General features: G+C 38.2%; 1 protein-coding gene across 2 annotated transcripts in view; it reads right to left on the bottom strand.

Moving 5' to 3' along the window:
* Positions 1–20,833, bottom strand: part of LOC127570238 (zinc finger CCHC domain-containing protein 2-like) — a 58,064-nt gene that overhangs the window by 24,624 nt on the left and 12,607 nt on the right. The window contains exons 4-8 of one of the 2 annotated variants that reach the window (XM_052015558.1): positions 15,955–16,026; positions 11,710–11,822; positions 6,039–6,130; positions 3,361–3,405; positions 279–333 (exon numbers count right to left, since the gene is read on the bottom strand). In XM_052015558.1, the coding sequence (XP_051871518.1) occupies positions 279–333; positions 3,361–3,405; positions 6,039–6,130; positions 11,710–11,822; positions 15,955–16,026 (377 nt within the window). The remainder of the gene's footprint in view (positions 1–278; positions 334–3,360; positions 3,406–6,038; positions 6,131–11,709; positions 11,823–15,954; positions 16,027–20,833) is intronic. The other variant, XM_052015559.1, reaches the window with a different exon arrangement.

The following is a 20,833-nucleotide window of genomic DNA, read 5'->3' as shown; positions in this document are numbered from 1 at the left end:
CCATTCTGATTCAATTTAAGAATTCAAAAGTAAGTTTGAAAAGAAACCTCACCCATTGAAAGGTGCTGAAGGTTTTACTAATGTAAACCAGCTTTACACAGTGCTTAGAAGTAGTACTTTAATATAACAAAGATCAGAATTTGGCATCATATTTGCATGTTTAAGATATATGATTTTAGATTTAAGAATTTCTTTTGAATTGCAGCCATAAGTTATGGTTTGCATTTCTACAACAATTCCAACAGGTTTTCATAACCAAGAAATGTTACTGGTCTTACCTGCCGCCTCTAGCTTTCCCCATGTTTTTGTAATGAATTGTTTGCTGCTTCCCATCTAGAAAAATATTAAAAATAATACTTAAAATTCATCTCCCAAACTTTTCCATCTTAAAGTAGCTATTCTTGAAAGGGTTAATTTCCATTCCCCTTTGCCCACACTCACAATCTACAAAGATTTTCCAGAATCAGAAATATAACTTTCTATACCTTTTAATTTCAATTTTCTGATCAAAAAAATCCCCAAACTACATTTCTTACCAGTGTGTTTCATCCACAAAATGTCTTCAAAGGATTGGAAATTCAGGACAAGAAATAACCAGTAGTTAATGACTTTATTGATGAGAACAGAGACTCAAACCACTGGAATGTCAACAAATGTGTGACAGGAGCACTTGAGATGAGGCTTCACAATGTCAGACATGTTTCAAATTATACAAGTGCACTGAATATTTTCAATAATTTCACAATAAATAGCTGCCAACGTAACCAGTTGGATGTGGTGTCATATCACAGACGTGTGTTACAGTCAGCATGTGGCTCCACCTGATATTATGTTAAAAGAAATTGTAAAGCTTCACTCTTTTTAAAACAATCTGAATCTACAACTGTCTTCATGCAGCAGCACCACCAATTGATCAAACTAAGCACCATTTTGACTTTAAAATCACATTAGTGCAGCAATTTGTATTCCACTGAATTAAATGTACTTACTTTATTATTTGCCTGCCCAGAAATGGCAAAACATTCATTTCAATGGTACCAGATTAGAGATTGGAGGACAGGGAAGGTGAAGGAACGAGTGGCATACAAGAAGTTGTATGGGCAACTGCTTCTCTGCAGAAAACTACAGAGAAAAGGCAAAAATAATTGTCATGATGCACCTTCTTCTGCATCTGATCTCGTGCCCTGGTATTCAAAAATTGAAAAGCCATTTCCACAGATATACATTACATCCAGCTCCATCTTACCGCTTCTATTGATCTTTAATTTGTAATTTGCATTTTGCAACCAGCTAGTTAATAATCTTCCTTGTTCTAGGTCTATGATGACAATAACAGTTTGCACAGTTGGTGTCAAGTTGGAGTCCAAGAACTCCAGACCACAGATCCATGCTACCATTACAACTACCCACTTCCACCCCTAATCATGACAACTCTGTTCATGCCTTGGCACATCTTACACTGAAATTCTTATACATCTTTAAACTCCATTCTGTTCTCTGCAAACTTGAGATCACTCAAAACCCTACAGGCCCTCTCCCAAATTACCCTCAGTTCTACTCAGTCATCAAACTTCCTTAATGACATATTAGCTCCCAGTTAAATGCCTCAATTTGAAAAATATTCACCAGTGTTCAAATCTCATCTTCATCATTTCTCTCCATCTCTTCTGGCCCTACATCCCTCCAAGGTTTCCACATCTCAAGTTCCAGCTTCTGACCATTCCTAATGTACCCATTTTGTCACCATCAGCCTCATCTTCAGCCAAGGTTCCAGAACACCCTCACCCCTCTATCCTGCTCCAAGGCTCCACTTCACAGACTTCTCATCAGGCTTTTGTTCGTCCACCCTAACATATCCTTGTTTAGACTGATGTCAAACTTTATTTAATGCCGTTGCAATGATTTACCTGGGACTCATTGCAACCTTAAAGGCATTGTATAACACTCCTCAGGAAGAATTTATGAGCTGCTTCCAGGGCTGAAGAACCTCAGTTATGAGGAAAGGCTGCCCAAGTTGCGAGTATTTTCCTTGGAGCTAGGCAGCTGATTTCATTGAGATGCATGAGAAAACAGAAAATGAGCAAGCCATTGGCCTTTCAATCCTGTTTCACCATTTAATACAATCATGGCTGATCATTTATCCCAATTACATATTCCTACTGTTTCCCAATTCCACTTATGTCACTGCATCCAGAAATTTTTCTTAAAAATTCAGCAATTTTACCTCCATAACCCTCTGTGGAGGAGAATTCCCCAGGTTACCATACCAAGTGACAAAGTCTCACCTCATCCCAGTCGTAAATCTCTTGCCCTGTAACCTGAGACAGTGATCCCTTATTCTGGCACACCATATTTTCCTATATCCAGTCAAAATTTTCTAAATTTCAATTAGATTCCCCACTCCTGAGCTCCAGTGAATACAACCTTGTTCACTTAATGTATCCTCATACTGCAGTCTCACCATCCCAGGAATCTGTCTGGAAAATTTTTGCCACTTAATTCTTTGGAAGAGAGATATCAAAACTGCACATAATACTCTAAATGTGATCTCACAATAGCTCGATATAATTTTGGCAGACTCTCTTGCTCTTGTACTAAAAATCCTCCTGCTACAAAGGCCAATATACCATTTGCCTTAAATGTTTGCTACACTTGCATATTTGAGTCTTGAAAATGAATTTAGGACGCATTTTCCTCAGCAGAAAGGCCAATAACTGAAGAACATAGATTTAAGGTAGATTTCAAAAATCAGATAAAAATTGAACAAAAGTGATCAAGCAGTGATGAGCATCTCCAACTCATCGTCTGAACAGGTAGCAGAGGCAAAGGACATCACAAATTTAAATGTGCCACAATCGACAAGACTACAGATAGATCTGGAAAGTGGGATTAAATTAAAATGCTCTTTTTTGGCCAGTAGACATGAAGGGCCAAAAGCTTTCTGTTCTGTTAATTTATATTTTTAAATTGCCATATCTGTGGTTCCACCTCACAGAAGTTCAAAGCAGGTGAAACTCAATTCCACTGGACTTGAAAAATCTTTTAAAAATGTGTTCAAACATCTTTTGTTTTGATAGCAATAATTAATTGAAAATAAGCACTCCACATTGCAGCATTTATACTCCGGTTGATGATCTTTCCAGGTTAAGGGCTCCACAATCCATAGCAATTGTAATTAACCTTGCAATGATGTGGTTTCTCCAAATCATTCATTGCAGATTATTCACACTGGAATTTAACAATGCTTTCATTGTAATGCCCCTGAAGAAAGGTTGATGTACCCATTTAACATTACAGATGTCGCACTTAATTAGCAGGACCAATGTTAAAAGCACAAGCACAGAATGCAAAGCCATGTACCTTCTTCCTGACTGGAAGCTTCAGAACTGTCTTCTTTGAAGTGCTCTGCAGATTTAGACAATTTTAACACTGGCTGTAAATTTGCTGCAAAAGTAGTGAGGCAATTTAAAAAAAAAACAAAACCCAATCTTTATTATTCATGATACTGCAGTGAAACAAAAGGAAAAAGCATCATCAAGCTAACTATATAAGACTGTAAAATGCCTCATCTAGGCTGCAGTGAAATAATTTCAAGCTACTTCCCCTCCTGAGAGCATTTTCCTTCTTCATAACCCTTTGAGACTTTCAAAGCCCCAAGAACCCTTTTAACATTTCATCATGATTTCCCCCCCCCCCCCCCCCCCCCCCCCCCCCCCCCCCCCCCCCCCCCCCCCCCCCCCCCCCCCCCCCCCCCCCCCCCCCCCCCCCCCCCCCCCCCCCCCCCCCCCCCCCCCCCCCCCCCCCCCCCCCCCCCCCCCATGAGACAGAACCATTTCTCTAACCCAACTCAATCCAATCCTTGTTGGTCACTGCCAGATCCAACTATTCCAATCCAATTTCACAGCCTAACCCATATAAGGAATTCAAGAGCCAAAACATTAACACTCCCAATCTTGGCATTTAAATCTCCAGCCTGGTGCCTTTCCCCATTTCTGCAATCTTTTATAAAAATAATCTTGGAATTTCCTGCACCCAACTCATGGGAAAAGGAATAACTGTTCAACTCCTCAACCCAATTAACATTATAGTAACTGAAATTTTAAAAAAAACTGCAGATGCTGGATACTCAAAATAAAATCAGAAGATGCTGAGCCTGAGCTGTTGTCCAGTACATCTTCAGATGCTGCCTGACCTACCAAGTGCTTTCAGCATTTGAGATCATGACCAATGTGACCAAAGCTTATATCCCCAATACCTTTTCCTAGCAAAATCATTAGCCTCCGATATAAATTAAATTCGATTTCACACGCCCAGTCTTTTTTTCCACCCCATCATTAGCAGCCATACTGTAATCAATGTGTTCAGTGATTTCTCTCTCCATTGCTCCAATGCCTCTACTTTCAAAGCCCAATGATTTTCAATAAAACAAATACATACTTTGATTGCAAACTATTTTTTCATTAAAAACTAAATACTAAAGGTAAGCAAACTCTGTCTTAGGAAGAATTGCTACTAATTATTGGAAATTCAAGATTTAAGGCCACATTTAACAAGTGCACTGGAGTTTTCTGAGTAAGTCACACGTGTTGTGTAAAAACATGCTTAGATTTCCAAAAGGCTTTTGATACAGTGCAGCATGAGGCATTGTGGTGGAAATTAAAGTTCATGGTGTAAGAAATAACATTAACATGGATAGAAAGGAAGTGGGCAAAAATGGGCCTTTTTCTTAATGGCAAGATGTAATGAATGGTGTGCCACAGGGATCAGTGCTGGGCATACATTTATTTTGCCATTTATATAAATGATTTGGATGAAAGCACTGTAGGTATGGTAGCTAAATTTGCTAATTTCGAAGTAGGAAAGTTACTTGTGAAGAGAACATAATATGACAAAAGCTATATAGATAGGTTAGGCGAGTAGGCAAAGCATTGGCAAATAGAGAATAATGTTGGAAAATGTAAAATTGCCCATTTTGGCAGGAAAAGTTTAAAAAAATTATCTAAGTCATGAGAGATTGCAGAGCTTTGAGATGTAGAGAGAGTTCAATGACCGAATGGATGATTAACAAAAGGCTATTATGCAGGTATAGCAAGTAATTAGGAAAGCTAACAAAGTTATTGTTTATTGCTAAAGGGAGTGAATACAGAAGTAGAAGAGGTTGCATTTCAGTTACACAAGGCATCGTTGACGCCACATTTGGAGTAATGCATGCAACATTGGCCTCCTTATTTAAGGATGTTAAGACTCCTGTTTATTAGACAGATATTGCAAAAAGAAGATTGTGTTTTTGAGAAAACGTTGGACAAACTAGGCTTGTAACTGCTGGAGTTTAGACAAGAGGGAAATTGAATAAGATGCGGAGAGGGATGTCTTGCCTTGTTGGAGAATCTAGAATTTCTCTCATTGTCCCTTGATAGAGAATAAGGGGTGGCCCATTTAAAACAGATGAGAAATATTTGAGGGCTGTCAAAGTATTTAGAACGCTTCCTCAAAGGACAGTGGAAAGAGTCTGAATATCTTTGATGTCAAGGTAGACAGTCTTGATATGGGCATGAAAAGTTATCCACAGTAGGCAGTGCAACGTTGATCAGATTATCCACGATCTTATTAAATTAAATAGCGGAGCAGGCTCAAGGAGCTGGGCAGCCTACTCCTGCTTCTGATGCACGTTCATATACAAAAAGGTTCATTGCAGTCATGTGCTTTCAGATGATTTAATCCCCATCTGCAATAGCAGAGTCAATTATTATCCTCTCCTTTGATTTACTAATATGCTGTTTTTTCCTGGGTCTGGAGAGTTACAACTGAAATGTTAATGCGTTCTCTTTCCAGAGTTTGACCAACTCGAGCATTTCCAGCATTATGGTTCTTCAGACTCTCCATTTTTAAAACTGAGTTGTATCCAGTCAGGGGTAGAGGCGGCTCAAAATTAAAAACCCTATGAAGTGGTTTCTGCAAGGAAACCATTGAAGAATGCTCACATGTCATGTTCATTCATTAACAAAATCCATCAATCTTGCACAACATTGATTACTTACTGTGATACTGACTGTGGTCAGAAGACTTCCCAAAGAATTCATAAACATGCTCACTTCTTAAGAAAGAGCGAGGTGGTGACAAGAACAGTTGCCTAATGGATAAAGATCAAGAAATAACTTTACTCTTTACACTGGATAACAACAGCTGAGCAACATCCACACCAGAAGCAAAAGACTATTAAATCAGTACTTCACAGCAATAAGGACGATGTGCAATAAGGAAGCCAACTTAATCCTTTTGACTAGGTGACATTACTAATAACAAGAATCTAAACAGACTAATTCCCATTTGATGACATTTTTATAATGTTCTGTTTATAGTGGTTTTGCAAAGTACAAGCTCCATTCATGCAGCTTCAACTAATGTGCATTTAAGAGCACAATGTCTGATATTTAAAGACACATTTATATTTTCCTTATATTACAAAAACAAGCAAGATAGGTTGGTCTTCAATCCAGAACAATGCAAAGTTTAAAAAAGTCCTATCATTTCATGGGACTTTGTACTGGAGAACAAAGACACGATAAGACTGGAAGGGCACGATTGCAATGGGACAGTGCTGAAGTGAACTGCCCAGAAGCAGTGGTAAAATTGTGGAGCACAGAAAAAGGCTGCTCTAAAACTGGTTCTCTTCACCTGAATCACACTGACAGAGAAAGTATGTAAAATATAAAAGCAAAGTAGGGCAGCATAGCTGGTAATGCTCTGGTCTTAAGATTCAGAAAGCTGCAGGTTCAAATTTCACTCTGAAAGGCTTCTGCAACAAGAAAAGCATTCCAGGATCTTTTGGAGATGCTGACTTTTAGATGAGCTAGCCCAACTCAAGGCTCAAATGGCTATACAGAATTCCACAGCACCATTCTATAAAGCAGAAATTATCCCCAATTCTGGATATTTACCACTCAACTGATATCGCAAAAACAGAATATCTACTCATCATCATGTTGCTCTTTTTAAGAGCCTACTGTGCACAGACTAGCTGCAGCATTTCCTAATTGCAGCAGTGACTATACTTCAAGTACTTCATTGACTTGTAAAGTGCTTTGGAACATCTTGAAAAGAATATGAAATACACTATAGAAATGCAATTCTCTTTCCAATGGTGCAAATTTGTAAATACTCAGCACATCAAGCAGCACCTATGAAGGCAGAAAACATATTTCAGACCGCTTATGCTACTTTTCTGAAATATTAGCTTGATTTCTCTCTGCACAGATGCTGCCCAATATGCTGAGTACTTCTAGCACACTTTGCTTTTAAAATAATTATAATTTTGGATATGAACTAAACCGATAAAGGTGCATTGAAGCAGAATAAGACTACGGCTGATTAATTTGCAGGGCTATGGGGAATGAGAAGGACTGGAACTAAATGCATTGATCTTGAACAGAGCCAATAAAGTGGGCTGAATGGTCTCCTAAGATTTTGTTGAGTCACAGTGATGTTTTGAGTAAAAATATCATTACTAGAGAGATTTTAAATTTATTGAGATTACCTATGAGGACAATTATGGGAAGAGGCAAGAGATTCATTTCTTTTGATCCAGGTTCAGGAGCATGGCTGGGAAATGCCAACTCTGGATCAGGCCTCTTAACAAGGCAATGTTATGTGAATGTTAAAGTTAGGATCAGGTTAGAAACAAACTATAACATAGCTTGGTGACAGACATGCCATGGAAAAAAGACATATTTTAAAAGAGAAATGAGAGATCAGTAAAGGAAACTTGACTGATATATATTAGGACAAAATATATAGGAGTTGTAGTAAAGTTTTAATTGTCCATGCTGCAATTACACAGTCAGCATACTGATGTTTGGTGGCAGTTCCACACAGAACTATGTTTTTTTTTCCCCCAAGCCTAAGTGCCAGCAGTTTCTTGGTCATGCTCAGCTGCTCTACAATAAACTAATAATGCAGAATCCAGAAGCCCAATCAATTTGTTTGTACCTCTGAAGGCAGAAGAATAAGTTTATTTCTTTTGAAAATTCATGATTGGTTTAATGTTTAACTATTTAAAAGTACTTTGTTGTTTTTTGTTTCAACAATAAATCTTAAATAGTTTATTGCAGTTTTTAAGATTTCCAAATGTCAGAAAAACCACCAGCTTATACAGACTTTAAAGATGGGTGGATCTTTGACAACAGTCAAAGATCTCCAGAGTTGCATGTGTAGGTGCTTACTCCAGGGCACCTTTGCCACCATTATATAAACTGATGTCCCATTTCACTCCACCCAAAGGATCATGTCAATCAGCTGGCAAGATTGGCTTACTAAATCCTACCAATTCAGGGAAAGGGGAATGTGAACAGAGTGCAAGGCCGGCAGATTCCATTTCAGGCCAATACATACCACGCCCTAATGAAGAATAGAATAAAAGAAATGGGGCAAGAAAAGAGATTACATATTTCAAGTAAATGATATCTAGATTCAGCAAGTACAAGAATACGGAGAAACCCACTTCAAGAAATCTTGCAAATGGGAGATCAAGATCCAAGGTTTTCTGTATATGGATTTGGAATAGTCAAGGAAGCAGAAATTCAGCAGCCAAATGTGATCAATATCATGATCAATTGTTCTAAAATTGGTACTGCATCTCATCCGCTCAACTCAGCTTGTCGAAACCCCTTGAAGTCTCTTCACTTCTGCCTTCTTGCCACAATCCCTCTTGGTTTGGTACCATCGGCAAATTTGATAAACATTTGATCCCTTCATCCAAATTGTCAACATTGTGAATAGCTGGGCCTCAAGCATCGATCTCTAGGGTACCCCATGAGACACAGCTTGCCAACCTGGAGAATAAAATCATGCCCAAAAATTGCTTTCTATTGGTTATCCATGCCAGTATGTTACACCGAAATTGATGAGCTCCAACCTCACTGATTAACCTCCTGCATGTCCAAATCCAAGTACACCACACTGACTAGTTTCCCCTCATCTATTCGACTAGACATATACACAAAGAACTCCAGTAGATTAATCAAACACAAGATTTCCTTTCACAAATCCATGCAGACTGACTCTGAGCAGATCTAGAAAACAATAGGAATGAGCAGAGAGATACAACATGAAAACAGACCCTTTGGCCCACCATCCACACTGACCATCAACCACCTATTTAGAGTAATCCTACATTAATCTTTTTTTTTATTCTCCCCATATTCTCATCAACTCTTCCCAGATTCTAATACTCACCTAGATACTTGGGACAATTTAGTAGCCAGTTAACCTACCAGACATCTTTGGTATGTGGGAGGAAACTGATGCACCCAAGGGAAACCCATGCAGTCTCAGAGAGAACATGCCAACTTCACACACACTGTACCCAAAGTCAGGACTGAACCCAGGTCTCTGGGGCTGCGAGGCAAAGGCTCTACTAATTGCACCCCCCCTCCATTGTTATTACACCCTTCATTATAGATTATAACATCGTTCCTTCAACTGAGCATTAAAACTATGAACAGAAGTAGGCCAGAAAGCCCCTCAAGGCTGCCCCACCATTCAATATGATCATGACTGATCTACGCTGCCCTCAACTCCTCTTCTGTGCCGGTTCCTTGATCTTTCAGATATTTATCCATCCCCACCTTAAGCATTTTCTAATGATCCTCCATCACCCTCTGGAGCAGAGAATTCCACAAACTCACTGCCCTTTGAGAGCAGAGGTTTCTATCTACCTTAGTTTTAGATGAACGGATCTTTATCTTGTAGCCAAATCGCCTTGTTTGTGACTCTGCCACACTCAACATCTACTGTGTCAAGCCCCCTTAGGATCTTAAGAGACACTTAAGCACAGGTTGGTACTTCCTTATTTTCTCACTTTCTGCTTTCTTAGTGCAATAATGTTTACTAAGCTCTCATCTGCAGGAACCACTCCAAGATCTAGAGAATTGTGAAAGATGATAACCAATGCATCCACCATCTCTGTAGCTACCACTTTCAAAACTTGAGCATGTAAATCATTGGCTTTCATGCTCAATTTCTTTCTACAAAAAAAAACAAATTCCTTCAGTTCCTCATTGTTGCTAATCCCTTGATTACCTTGTATTTCTTACTTTTGTGTGTTCCCTGAAGGCAGACACAGTACTTGTTTGATCACTCTGCCATTTCCTTCACCCCCAAAATAAATTCTCTCATCTCTGCAAGGACTCTATGCGCCTTTTTCTGGAAACTCAGTCCACCTTTAGGTTCCTTGTCAGTTTATTCTCATATCCCATCTTCCAACCCTTCAATTCCTTGGTTCTCCTTTACAGAATTCATTTTACAACACATTACCCTACTTCACAGCCAAAAGTCAGATGGCTAAAGTGTAACTTTATGCCCTTAATTTTCCCACATAGCTCATAGTTGATAGATATACTAGAGAACTCATTTACATCTGACACATGAATAGGGAAAACTAACCCCTTCCTTCCCAAAACAGCTGATTTCTCCCTTTTGATGTCACATTAAAAATGGTTACATTTCACAACATTACTTGCTAAATTAGCAAAGGTCAACACAAAGCTCAAGATGAAGTTCACAAATACATTAAAACACAGATCACCTTTCACCAGTGAAACCCAAAGTAATCTACCTGTCGTCGTTTCATCTTTTTTTAAGAGTGTTATTTTAGCTGTGTGCTAGACATCAGAAATTCTTTACTAATATCCTTGGATCAACTCCAAGTGGATTAGACAGCAGAGCAAGAATGGACTAATTTGGTCCTTTTACTCCTACTGTATTTCAAGATTAAGCTTAATCCTCAATTGGACACTTGCTGGAAATATTTCTTGAAAAGCGAAGAAAAAATGTAAATATTCCAAGTCTGAAATAAAAGAAAAAGATGAGGATATGCAGCAGTCAACCCATATTGTCAACCGCTCGAGTCCTTTTTTCTCCTTTGGGGAGACTGGCAAGGGTCATGATGGAGTGACATTCTAGAGATTGGGATGCTTCTCACATCGAAGAAAATACACCCATAGCAAGAGAATCTTAGACAAGTAATCCAGCATTTGAACCAACCCAAATAGGAGACGAGTAATGTAAAGAACAAGGGGGGTGGGGGAGAAAATATAGCTACTATTGTTAATTTTTCAGTGGTGTGCTTTAAAACTATCAACAAGCAAAGTGAAATACTGCGAAGGATCAGGTGAACAGTCAGGAATAATCTGTTTAAGACTAGAGGACAAAGCTAAAGATAGAAATAAGAACTGAAGGGCAAAAAAAATGAAATGCAGGATCTAATTAAAAGGAAAGAGGATGAGGAACAGATATAGAATTCTAATAATTGAACTATTATTGCAAGAGGAACCCTGTAAAGACAAGTTGCAATAAAAGACTTTGCTGAAGGGACTACCTCAGACACCTATAATCACAGAATTCATATGTTGAACTAAAGCAAAATGGAATTTGCCATGTTCTGCTAGAGTCTGAGAGTGGAGTGACAACAAAAAGGGAAGAAGGGCAGAAACACAACTGCAAAAAAAAACCTTGAATATTTCCTTTGTTTTCCATAAAACCTATTTACAAAGTTTTCAATGAATTTCCTCTATGGTTGTTTAAATGAAAAATTAACTTTAGGTAGACATGCCCAACGTAAAAACAGCAATGATTATACCTTATAAACAGAGGGGACATTAATAAAAGATGCAGCATAATTAGCACTTTGGTTTCAGTGTTGCCAGCAATTACCTTACGATTGACTCTAAATCAGAGTGCTTCCTGTCTTCTCTCGTCTGAGAACTGTGACTGAATGCCCGCAAAACAGTCTTGCCAAAAGCATCAATAGAAAGATCCTTGGGAAGCTTCATGTAAAGAAAAAGTGTTTCAGAATCAAAAAACATCAAGGGTGAGGACTCTGTAGTTCACAACTAATTCAACTCACAGCAGATAGCACAACACAATTACAAACACCCCAACTAAGAAAGTGCTATTTATGGTAATTATAAAATATCTATTACAGACCCACTAACTACTTGGTTATCAATATCTACAAACAACCAATTGTTATATAAATATTGAATACTCATTTTAACTCCCAACAGATGATCCGCAATATAGTTCTTCAGGAACCAAGCTTTTTAAAAAAAATCTTAAAAGGATGTGGACATTTTAAGCAATGATGGCATTTTAATATCCAATCCCAATGGCTCCTGAATTACAGGAAAGTTGGGTGTCAACCACATAGACCAGGCCAGGCGAGAATAGCAAATTTCTTTCTCTGAAAGATGGTAATAAACTAGATAAGCTTCACCACAATCCAGTAGCTTCATGGTCATTGTTATTGAGATTAGCTTTTCCCCTCAATTCCAGTTACGGTTCCTTAATGCTAATACAAATTCCCCAGCTGCCATAGTGGGTTTCAAATTGACTTCTCTAAATCAATAGCCCACTAACTTAATTGGTACTGCAACAGTGTAAAAATGCGTCAGATCTGTTTTGATTCTTTTGTATCAATCAATTATTTTGATTGAAACAATACAATCTCTTGTTAGCAGATGGTATTAAACCAAAAGCACCTTTAAGTCTGATATGAAGTCTTATGGAAATACTGCTTAAATTGGAAAACAGTAAATATACCACTCACTGCTCAAGAAAGAGGGACAAAAAAAAAATCAGTTGATTAGCCTGACAACAAACGTCTGGGAAAATATTGGAATTCATGAAGTGATAACCGAGCTCAAAATGCATGTAATAGTGTCAAAGTGTTTTATGAAAGGGATAATATGCTTAAAGAGATTCTCAGTTCTCAGGGACATTACTAACAGTGTGGATAGAGAGAAGCCAATAGGTTAAGAGTACTTAGATTTAGAAAAGGCAATGATTAGTGCCACAGATTAGGTTACAAAACAGCAGTGAGTTGATGGTAACTTTACGGTTTGAGGATTGGTAACAAGTAGAACAGATAGGGAGAAATGGGGAAATTTAAAGTTAACAAGCTATAAAACTAATGGTGTGATTCAGGGATCAGTGCTGGGTGGGGTGCAAACTCGGCTAACATTACACTCATTTTTTTAGTCCAATTCATTCATGTGGATTTTAAATAATAGGGGCCTCACCACTATTCAGACCCTGGAACCAGGGAGCAGTTTCAGGATTAAGGTCAACCACAGAGACAGATGATTTTCTTATCTTAGAACATTTCCTATTTCAGAGTTGTAGCTGCAGATTCATTAGGTTTATTCAAGATGGAAAGAGGCTTTTGGACTGCAAGGAAGTTAAGGACTTTGGGGCTGGAAAGGAAATTGGGCTCTTAGCCAAAGTTCAGATCAGCCACAATTTTACTGAACGACAGAGCAGAGATGTTGTGGCCTACCCAACTCATTTTTGTCCAGTTCTTAAAAGACTAACTTTAGAAAAATAAAAATAGTTTATGTTTCAAGGTGACTTTTGCTAGTCATTATTTATCCTTTGATAAAGCATTTTTCCATACAATGTGTTAACAGTTTGAAAAGAACGTTGCTTAAGTACTCATCTTCAGTAGCACTGACTACCTTTTTGAAGAACATCATTCCTTCCTAACATACCAGTGTAACACTTGTTACAAGAATGACTAGCAAGGAAAGCACAGTCAACTTCTATAAACTGGCGATGCTATGATTCTCAGAGTTTGGCATACAAAAGCAATCTGAATCTTAACTGTGCAGCTTCCCCGTTAGATTTGAAGTCTTTAACAAATACAAAGGAATGCCCCTATGCTACAAACACCAATGCAACCCTAAAAATGAAGAGGGATTTGGTTAACATAAGAAATGTCAAATGACATTCAATAGAACCTTGCATTCACCACTAAGCGGAAACATCGTTTCAGAATTGTTGAAATATAAAAATGCAACATGAAGCACAGATCACTCATCTCAAAGCACAACTTTTGAACATTTAATCACCAGAGATTCTCCCTGCCTGCATCACTATTCACTTAATTTGTTAGAGAGCAAATTAACAGTAGAACACACAACTTGTAAAACTAAATGCACAATGTAACTCAGGTTGCCCTGATCAAGCAAGTTAGATCCTTGGGTCAGGGAGCCCACTAAAAGTTCTTGTTTGACATTTAGTTATAAACATCATTGTGTTGGGCTTCACCTCAGGAAATGTTGAACTGTATTACAATCCCAGAAATGAATACAAAGGGTATTTTGGTGTTTGTGACCCACATCCACAGGCAACAAATATGTCAATGCCATACACAGAATACCACAAGTGGTGTATGGATACCCACCACTCATCTCCATTACTTAAAGTTGCTCAAACCGCTCTTCACAATGTCAGTACATGATTTATCCTCCTGTTTGGAAATAACAATTTTCAACCAAGAACAGCTACATTGACCCTAGAACCACAGCAGGTCACCAACAGTTGGAATCCTTAGACAATTCCTCGATCTCAAATCAATTCTTGGCACTAGTGTTATGAAAAAAGGCATTAGCGTTATGTAAAATAGCCAAGATTCCTGGAAACAAAGTTACGCAGATAAACAAATTGTAAAGATATAATGAAATAAAGACTTTTAAGAAGTTGAGAAAATAGATGCTAGATGGAGTATGATGTGGAGAAATGTGAAGTTACCACTTTGGAATGGAAAACAATGTTTCATGCTCATCCTTGGTATCATGTTTACAGAAAATTGAATGTCTGTGTACTCAATTCAAAAAAAGTTTAACATGTAGGAACAGTAAGCAATTAGGGCAATAAATTGTAAGCCAGGCTTTGTTGCGCAAGGATTTAAGAGAGTAAAATAGTCTTCCTGCAATGTTGCAGGATCTTGACAAGATCAAATTACATAGGAACTTGTTTATCTTAACCATATATGAATATTTTGTCTGCAGTGAACACAACCAATGTTGGATGGGAACCAAGAAGGGTAACATGCAAGGCTTATCCTCTGAACGAAGACTGAATGGTCAAGATGATAAAATGTTTCGAAGAGTCAGAGTCATGTAGCATGGAAACAGGCCCTTCAGTCCACCAACCATCAAGGTCCCATTTACACTAATCTGATTTTATTCTCCCCACATTCTCAACTCTTTCAAGATTCTACCACTCACCCACAATTTACAGAAGCCAATTAACCTACCAACCAAAACACATTTTAGATGTGGGAGGAAAACAAAAACACCCGAAGGAAACCCACAGTCACTGGGAGAATGTGCAAACTTCATACACACAGCATCTGAGGTCAGGACTAAACCTAGTTGCTGGCACGGTGAGGTTTCACTAGGTTTGCCACTTTGCCACCATGCCACCCAATTTTGAATGGGCCAAGGTTAGAATCTTGGACTATCTTTCTACTGGCTGCTACAAAACCACTGAGTGTGATATTAGCCATTCTTAAGAAGTGAGGAGTTTCTTCAAAGGGTTGCAGATCTTTGAAATTATTTACACAAAAGGGCTGTGGATATTCATCAATTGTAATCAAAGCCTAGATAGACAGCTTTTCGACAGTAAGTGAATAAGAGATGCGAGACTAATATGACCATCCATAATTTTAATGGCAGGCAGATTAAGTTTAAAGATCTCTCCCTTCTCTTAAATATTTAACTATTTGACATATTTAAATATTTGTAAAAGATAAAAGTTAGTAATTTTGAATTTGCCATTTTATAAAAAACTAGAAAACAGCATATTCAAAATTACTAACTTATCTATGGAAATGATTTGGAATTATCTTCTCATACCAAAGACTCCAAGCTTTCATTTTACAATCAGATAAAATCCAGAAATAAAATGAAAAATGTTGAGTCCAATATTAGTGTACAACAAAAACAGCTTCCACAAAGAGCGAGAATAAAGATGCTGTCACACATTAATACTTCCAATTTTATGCAAGAAGAAATTGATGTGAAAAATATAAATTAGATTGCTTTCTATGCAAGAGTTTCTTCCATTCTTGCATCATTTTCATGCAAATTTGCAATTTTAGACAATAAAACTTACTTTAGTTAAAAACTCCTGGAGATCATGGTGCGTTTTTCTCACAGTACACGTTGAGAGATCAGTTCGAATAACCTTTTAAAAAAAGTGAAACAATATTAAAGGTTACAAATATCAGAGTGTAACAGCATATTAACAGTCTAGTAGCCCAAACCAGTATTTTGCTTTTTGTTTGAAAAAGTCTAAATTTCTCATTCTTCCTTCCACATTTCTTAATATTTCTCTTCAAATATCTAACTAATTTGCTTAAAACGATTTGCAACTCAGCTACAATGGATTAATTAGAGGTTTCCACATTTAACCACATCATTTTTATTTACCCATTTAATTCTTCAGGATTATCTTAAAATAGTGCTGTTATTGTATTACTAACATTTTACTTAATTAAGGACATCATCAGGTCGATCCTTAAACATTTACAGCCCACAGAGTAAAGGATCTTTACTATTATTCCTGAAACAGATCTCCAGTTCAACATTATCCTATTTTTAAGGCCCTATTCTCACATGAGGCAATGAGAGATTGGTGACAGAGAAATAGCACTGAACTGGGTACCTCACCTCTGGGATCAGTACATTGGGACTACAGTTTCCATCTAGCATAATAAATTATTTAAATAATTATATATTTTTTCTGGATTCACTAACTCAAAGTTAATAATGCAATCAAACCAAGGGAAATTTAACAACAACAGGATTTTGGCAGAGACATGAAAATTAAGTGCAGAAAGGAAATAAGCAACACAAGTTCAATATATAGTTAAGGATGACAGTGAATTGCAATCGTAGCAAAGTTGATGGACAATGCTTCAATGCAGAGCAGTAACAAAGGCAATGAAACATTGAACAATGTGGTCAGAACAGTCGAATAATAACTCAGAAAAATTACCAAACTGCACAGCATTCTAATCAAGGGGTCATCAAATCACAAACTTGCAAGCTACATACGCTTTTTTCAAGATGCAAGCATGGCACAAAGATTCAATTCAGGGCAAAAAAACTTTGTCCTCTTGATTACAAATCTTCTGAAGTTTCAATGACATCTAGCACACAGTGTACCTCCAATATAAGCAGACAAACAGGGGTGGGGAGTAGGGAGAAGAGAAGAAGGTGGAGATGTAATGATGCCAAGCAAGTGTTGCTCTCCAATCTCAGCAGAATGGCCCTAAAGCAAGAAGTGTGTGAATATTGTGGAACTATGTCAACCAGTCAGACTTTAGTTAGGCAATGTGGTTTATATGTCCATTTGTAATCGCTATGCAGAACATTTCTTTAGAATACATAGCCTGTGTAATGCAGGCTATGCTCATTACTCATATGTTAGACCTCCAATTCTATGGATGACAGTTGGTCAATTTATAAGGAACAAGTATGAAAAAGAAAAACTTTAGGCCAACGGTGATTTTGCATTTACTTGTAAAGGTGACAAACCACAGCTTCATTTGCACAAAATTGTTCACTAACTCCAAAAAACGCAATTTAAAATGTCAACACAAATTGAATCAGGTTTTCATCTGCTCAATTTAATGCAAAATTTGTTAAATTCCAGAAGTGGCTACAACTTAAGATCCAATGAAAACAAAGCAAATTCCAATTTCACACTGCAATACAGAGATACATCTCCCAGATCAAAGGCAGCTGTCAAGATCCTCAAAATTGTGGTTAAGAAACATGTACTAATGGAATTATTGAAACAAATGGAAAAAAAATTTAAAAAAATGGAATTACTGAACACTAGGGAGGACCAGGCTTTAAAAATCTTTTAAAACTGAATTGTGGTTGTAAGCGCCAGCAATGAAGTATCCTCAATTCAAGACCACCAGTGAGGGATTCATTTCCACTTTCAGCACAACAAACTTCTGTGAATCACAGCATTCCATGTAGTGGTTTGTAAAATTAAAACAGTACCACTGATACAACTAACATAGCCAAGTACCTCCTGCATTGCCTTGAAAACATAACCACCACATTTCAGAATCGATCTATTATCACTGACTTACATTGTGAAATTTGTTCATTTGCAGCAGCAGTACAGAGCAAAGACAAAATCTATAAATTACAAAATAAATGGTGCAAAAAGGAATAACAAGGTAAGGTTCATGGACTGATCAGAAATCTGATGGCAGAGGGGAAGAAGCTGTTCCTAAATCACTGAGTGTGGGTCTTCAGGCTCCTGTACCTCCTTCCCAATGGTAGTAACAAGAAGAGGATGTGTCTCGGATGGCGAAGGCCCTTAGTAATGGATGCTGCCTTCTTGAGGCACCGCCTCTTGAAGATATCTTCGATTGTGGGGAGGGTTGTGCCCGTGATGGAGCTGGCTGAGTCTACAACCCTCTTGTGATCCATTCCATTGGAGCCTCCATACCAGGCTGTGATGCCACCAGTCAGAACGCTCCTCAACATACATCTGCAGAAATTTGCAAGAATCAAACTCCTAACGAAGTGGAACCACTGGTGTGCCTTCTTTGTAATTGCATCAATGTGTTGGACCCAGGACAGATTCTCTGAAATGTTGATGCCCAGGAACTTGAAGCTGCTCACCCTTTCCACGCTCACCCCTCAATGAGGACTGATGCACGTTCTCTTGACTTCCTCTTCCTGAAGCTCACAATCAATTTCTTGTTCTTGCTGACACTGAGTGTGAGGTTGTTGCTGCGACACCACTCAACCAGCTAATCTATCTCACTCCTGTACACCTCCTTATCGCCATCTCCAAAGATTTCCAAAGACTCCAAATATTTCCAAAGATTAATTACCAGAATGAAGATTCAAGGCAAATGTGTTTAATGTTATTTCATTTTAAGAGATGGAGTACTAGCAAATAGAAATGCATAAAAAAGTGCCTCATGGTTCTCAAACTACTGAATATTATTGCATGCGGCTTTGCGCGTCAGTAGGTTTGGCCACCTTTGCTTAAAGCTGACAATGTGTACAGTGTAATTCTGGTTACTAAGACACAGGGGATCATTGAAGCATTAGCAGCGCAGAAAAATTCCAAGGGGGCTGATCCACAGTACCTAGGTTGAGGGGCAAAAGGAAAAAAAACTTTAACCTATGCTGCCATCGCATGTTGTGTGGCAAAAAAAAGGACAAAAGAGGGACTAGTAACACACAACTTAGGACCAGCGTCCAAAGTTCTTTGGCCAGGTGTTACTGTGACAGGGCAGTCACCCCATGTTCAAAACTTATCTGTTCCAGATAGAATGGTCCATCATGTTGAGGCAATGCATCGCAGACTCCCGTGGAGTAGCCTGAAACAGTTTTAGAGCCTTCAAAGGCACACTGAAGAAAACAGGCCAGAAATTCTTTTGTTTTAGAGCCAAAGCCCCATCCCCAATTTTACTACCTGTCAAAGTAGCAAGGGTTTCAAAAAACATCCAGGAGCCACTTAAAAACTATTTCTAAAAAGTTTAAATAAGGATTGCCAAAAAATAATTAACATGGAGGAGTTTACCTTCTCATTTCCCCTGAATCCCCATTGAAATCAACATGTTCATGGATCTGCTAAATCTAAATAACAAAGTGCAGCAAATACTCAGATCAATCAGCATGTTTTTCTCTGCACAGTATTAATGGTTCAGATTGATAAATGCTGATGCGAAACATTGTTTCTATCTCCACAGATGCTATCTGATCTATTCAATATTTCCAGCATCTTTCTTTTTCGCTTACTATACCACATCTATCCTAGCACAGAATCTGACACCAGATCATTAGCATAAATGATGGGAGTCTCAGCAAGACCCAGCTCTGAATTCCACCAGTGAAATATTTTGACAGATATCCCTCACATTTCCACCAAGGTCAGGGCTCAGATGATTGACTACATGCACGCACACATCCCAGACTTGCTTCCGTTTAAACAAATAAATGCCAGCAGTTCCATTTTGAACAAAATGGAACCAATATTTTCCTTGAAAGCTTTGACTCCATACCTCATGAGACATATGATTTAATTATGGAAACAAAGGTGCGAATAAAAAAAGCCATTGCTCTTACTATCAAGGCCACATTTGATATTGTGGCATCAAAAAGACCCATTAAAACTGAAGTTAAAGGGAATCATAGAGTCAATGCTGTGCTGGCTGGAATAGCAACAAACATAAAAGATAGTCATGGTTGTTGGGGACCAAAGGTCCTCCTCCTCATCAGTTTCTCAGGCAAGTGTCCCAGGCACAATATCCTTCAGCTGCTGCAATGTTCTTCCCTCAGTCTTCAGGCAGTCTGGGAGTGCTTGCTGTTGGTCACAGCAGTCAGTCACATGTTTAACTCTGTGACTGCATGTAGCACGATGAAAACAACATTCAGGCTTAATTAACTTCAAGTACATTGCACCCAGTAAGTGCCAGGCAATGACATTTTCCAACAAGGGAATACCAAACTGCTTCCTCAACTCTCATGGCATTCAATGTAATTACCACCACCAGGTCCACCATAATCAATACCTAACAACATATTGTGGCTACACAGCAGGTCAAAGAATGAGCACTCAAAAGCAAGTGGGTCACTGTCCAGCTTATCAAATTGCTGCAATGCACAAGCCAGGTATACGATGGAATACTCTTCATTTACCTTCACAAGCCCAGTTCCAAAAACGAAGGAAAGAAATATCAACCAGGCTAAAGTGAAAGGCACCAAACATTATCACTTAAACATTTATGCTACACACCATTTACAATTTGCATTACAGCATTTTGCAAGACTTCAACAGCACCTTACAACCCACTTTTCTTATTTTGTCCTTTATCCCTTGGCCCCCATTTGTGCATGTTTTTTGCTTTAAAGTAACTTCAATGAGACTTCAAAATAAGAGTTCAAATTGGAATATTTTCAGGTTCTATGATGCACACAAAAACCCAAAGGACCTCCAGCAAGTCAGCAAA

Source organism: Pristis pectinata, chromosome 5, assembly GCF_009764475.1.
Source record: "Pristis pectinata isolate sPriPec2 chromosome 5, sPriPec2.1.pri, whole genome shotgun sequence".
Lineage (NCBI taxonomy): Eukaryota > Metazoa > Chordata > Chondrichthyes > Rhinopristiformes > Pristidae > Pristis > Pristis pectinata.
This window is presented reverse-complemented; position numbering and strand designations above follow the sequence as displayed.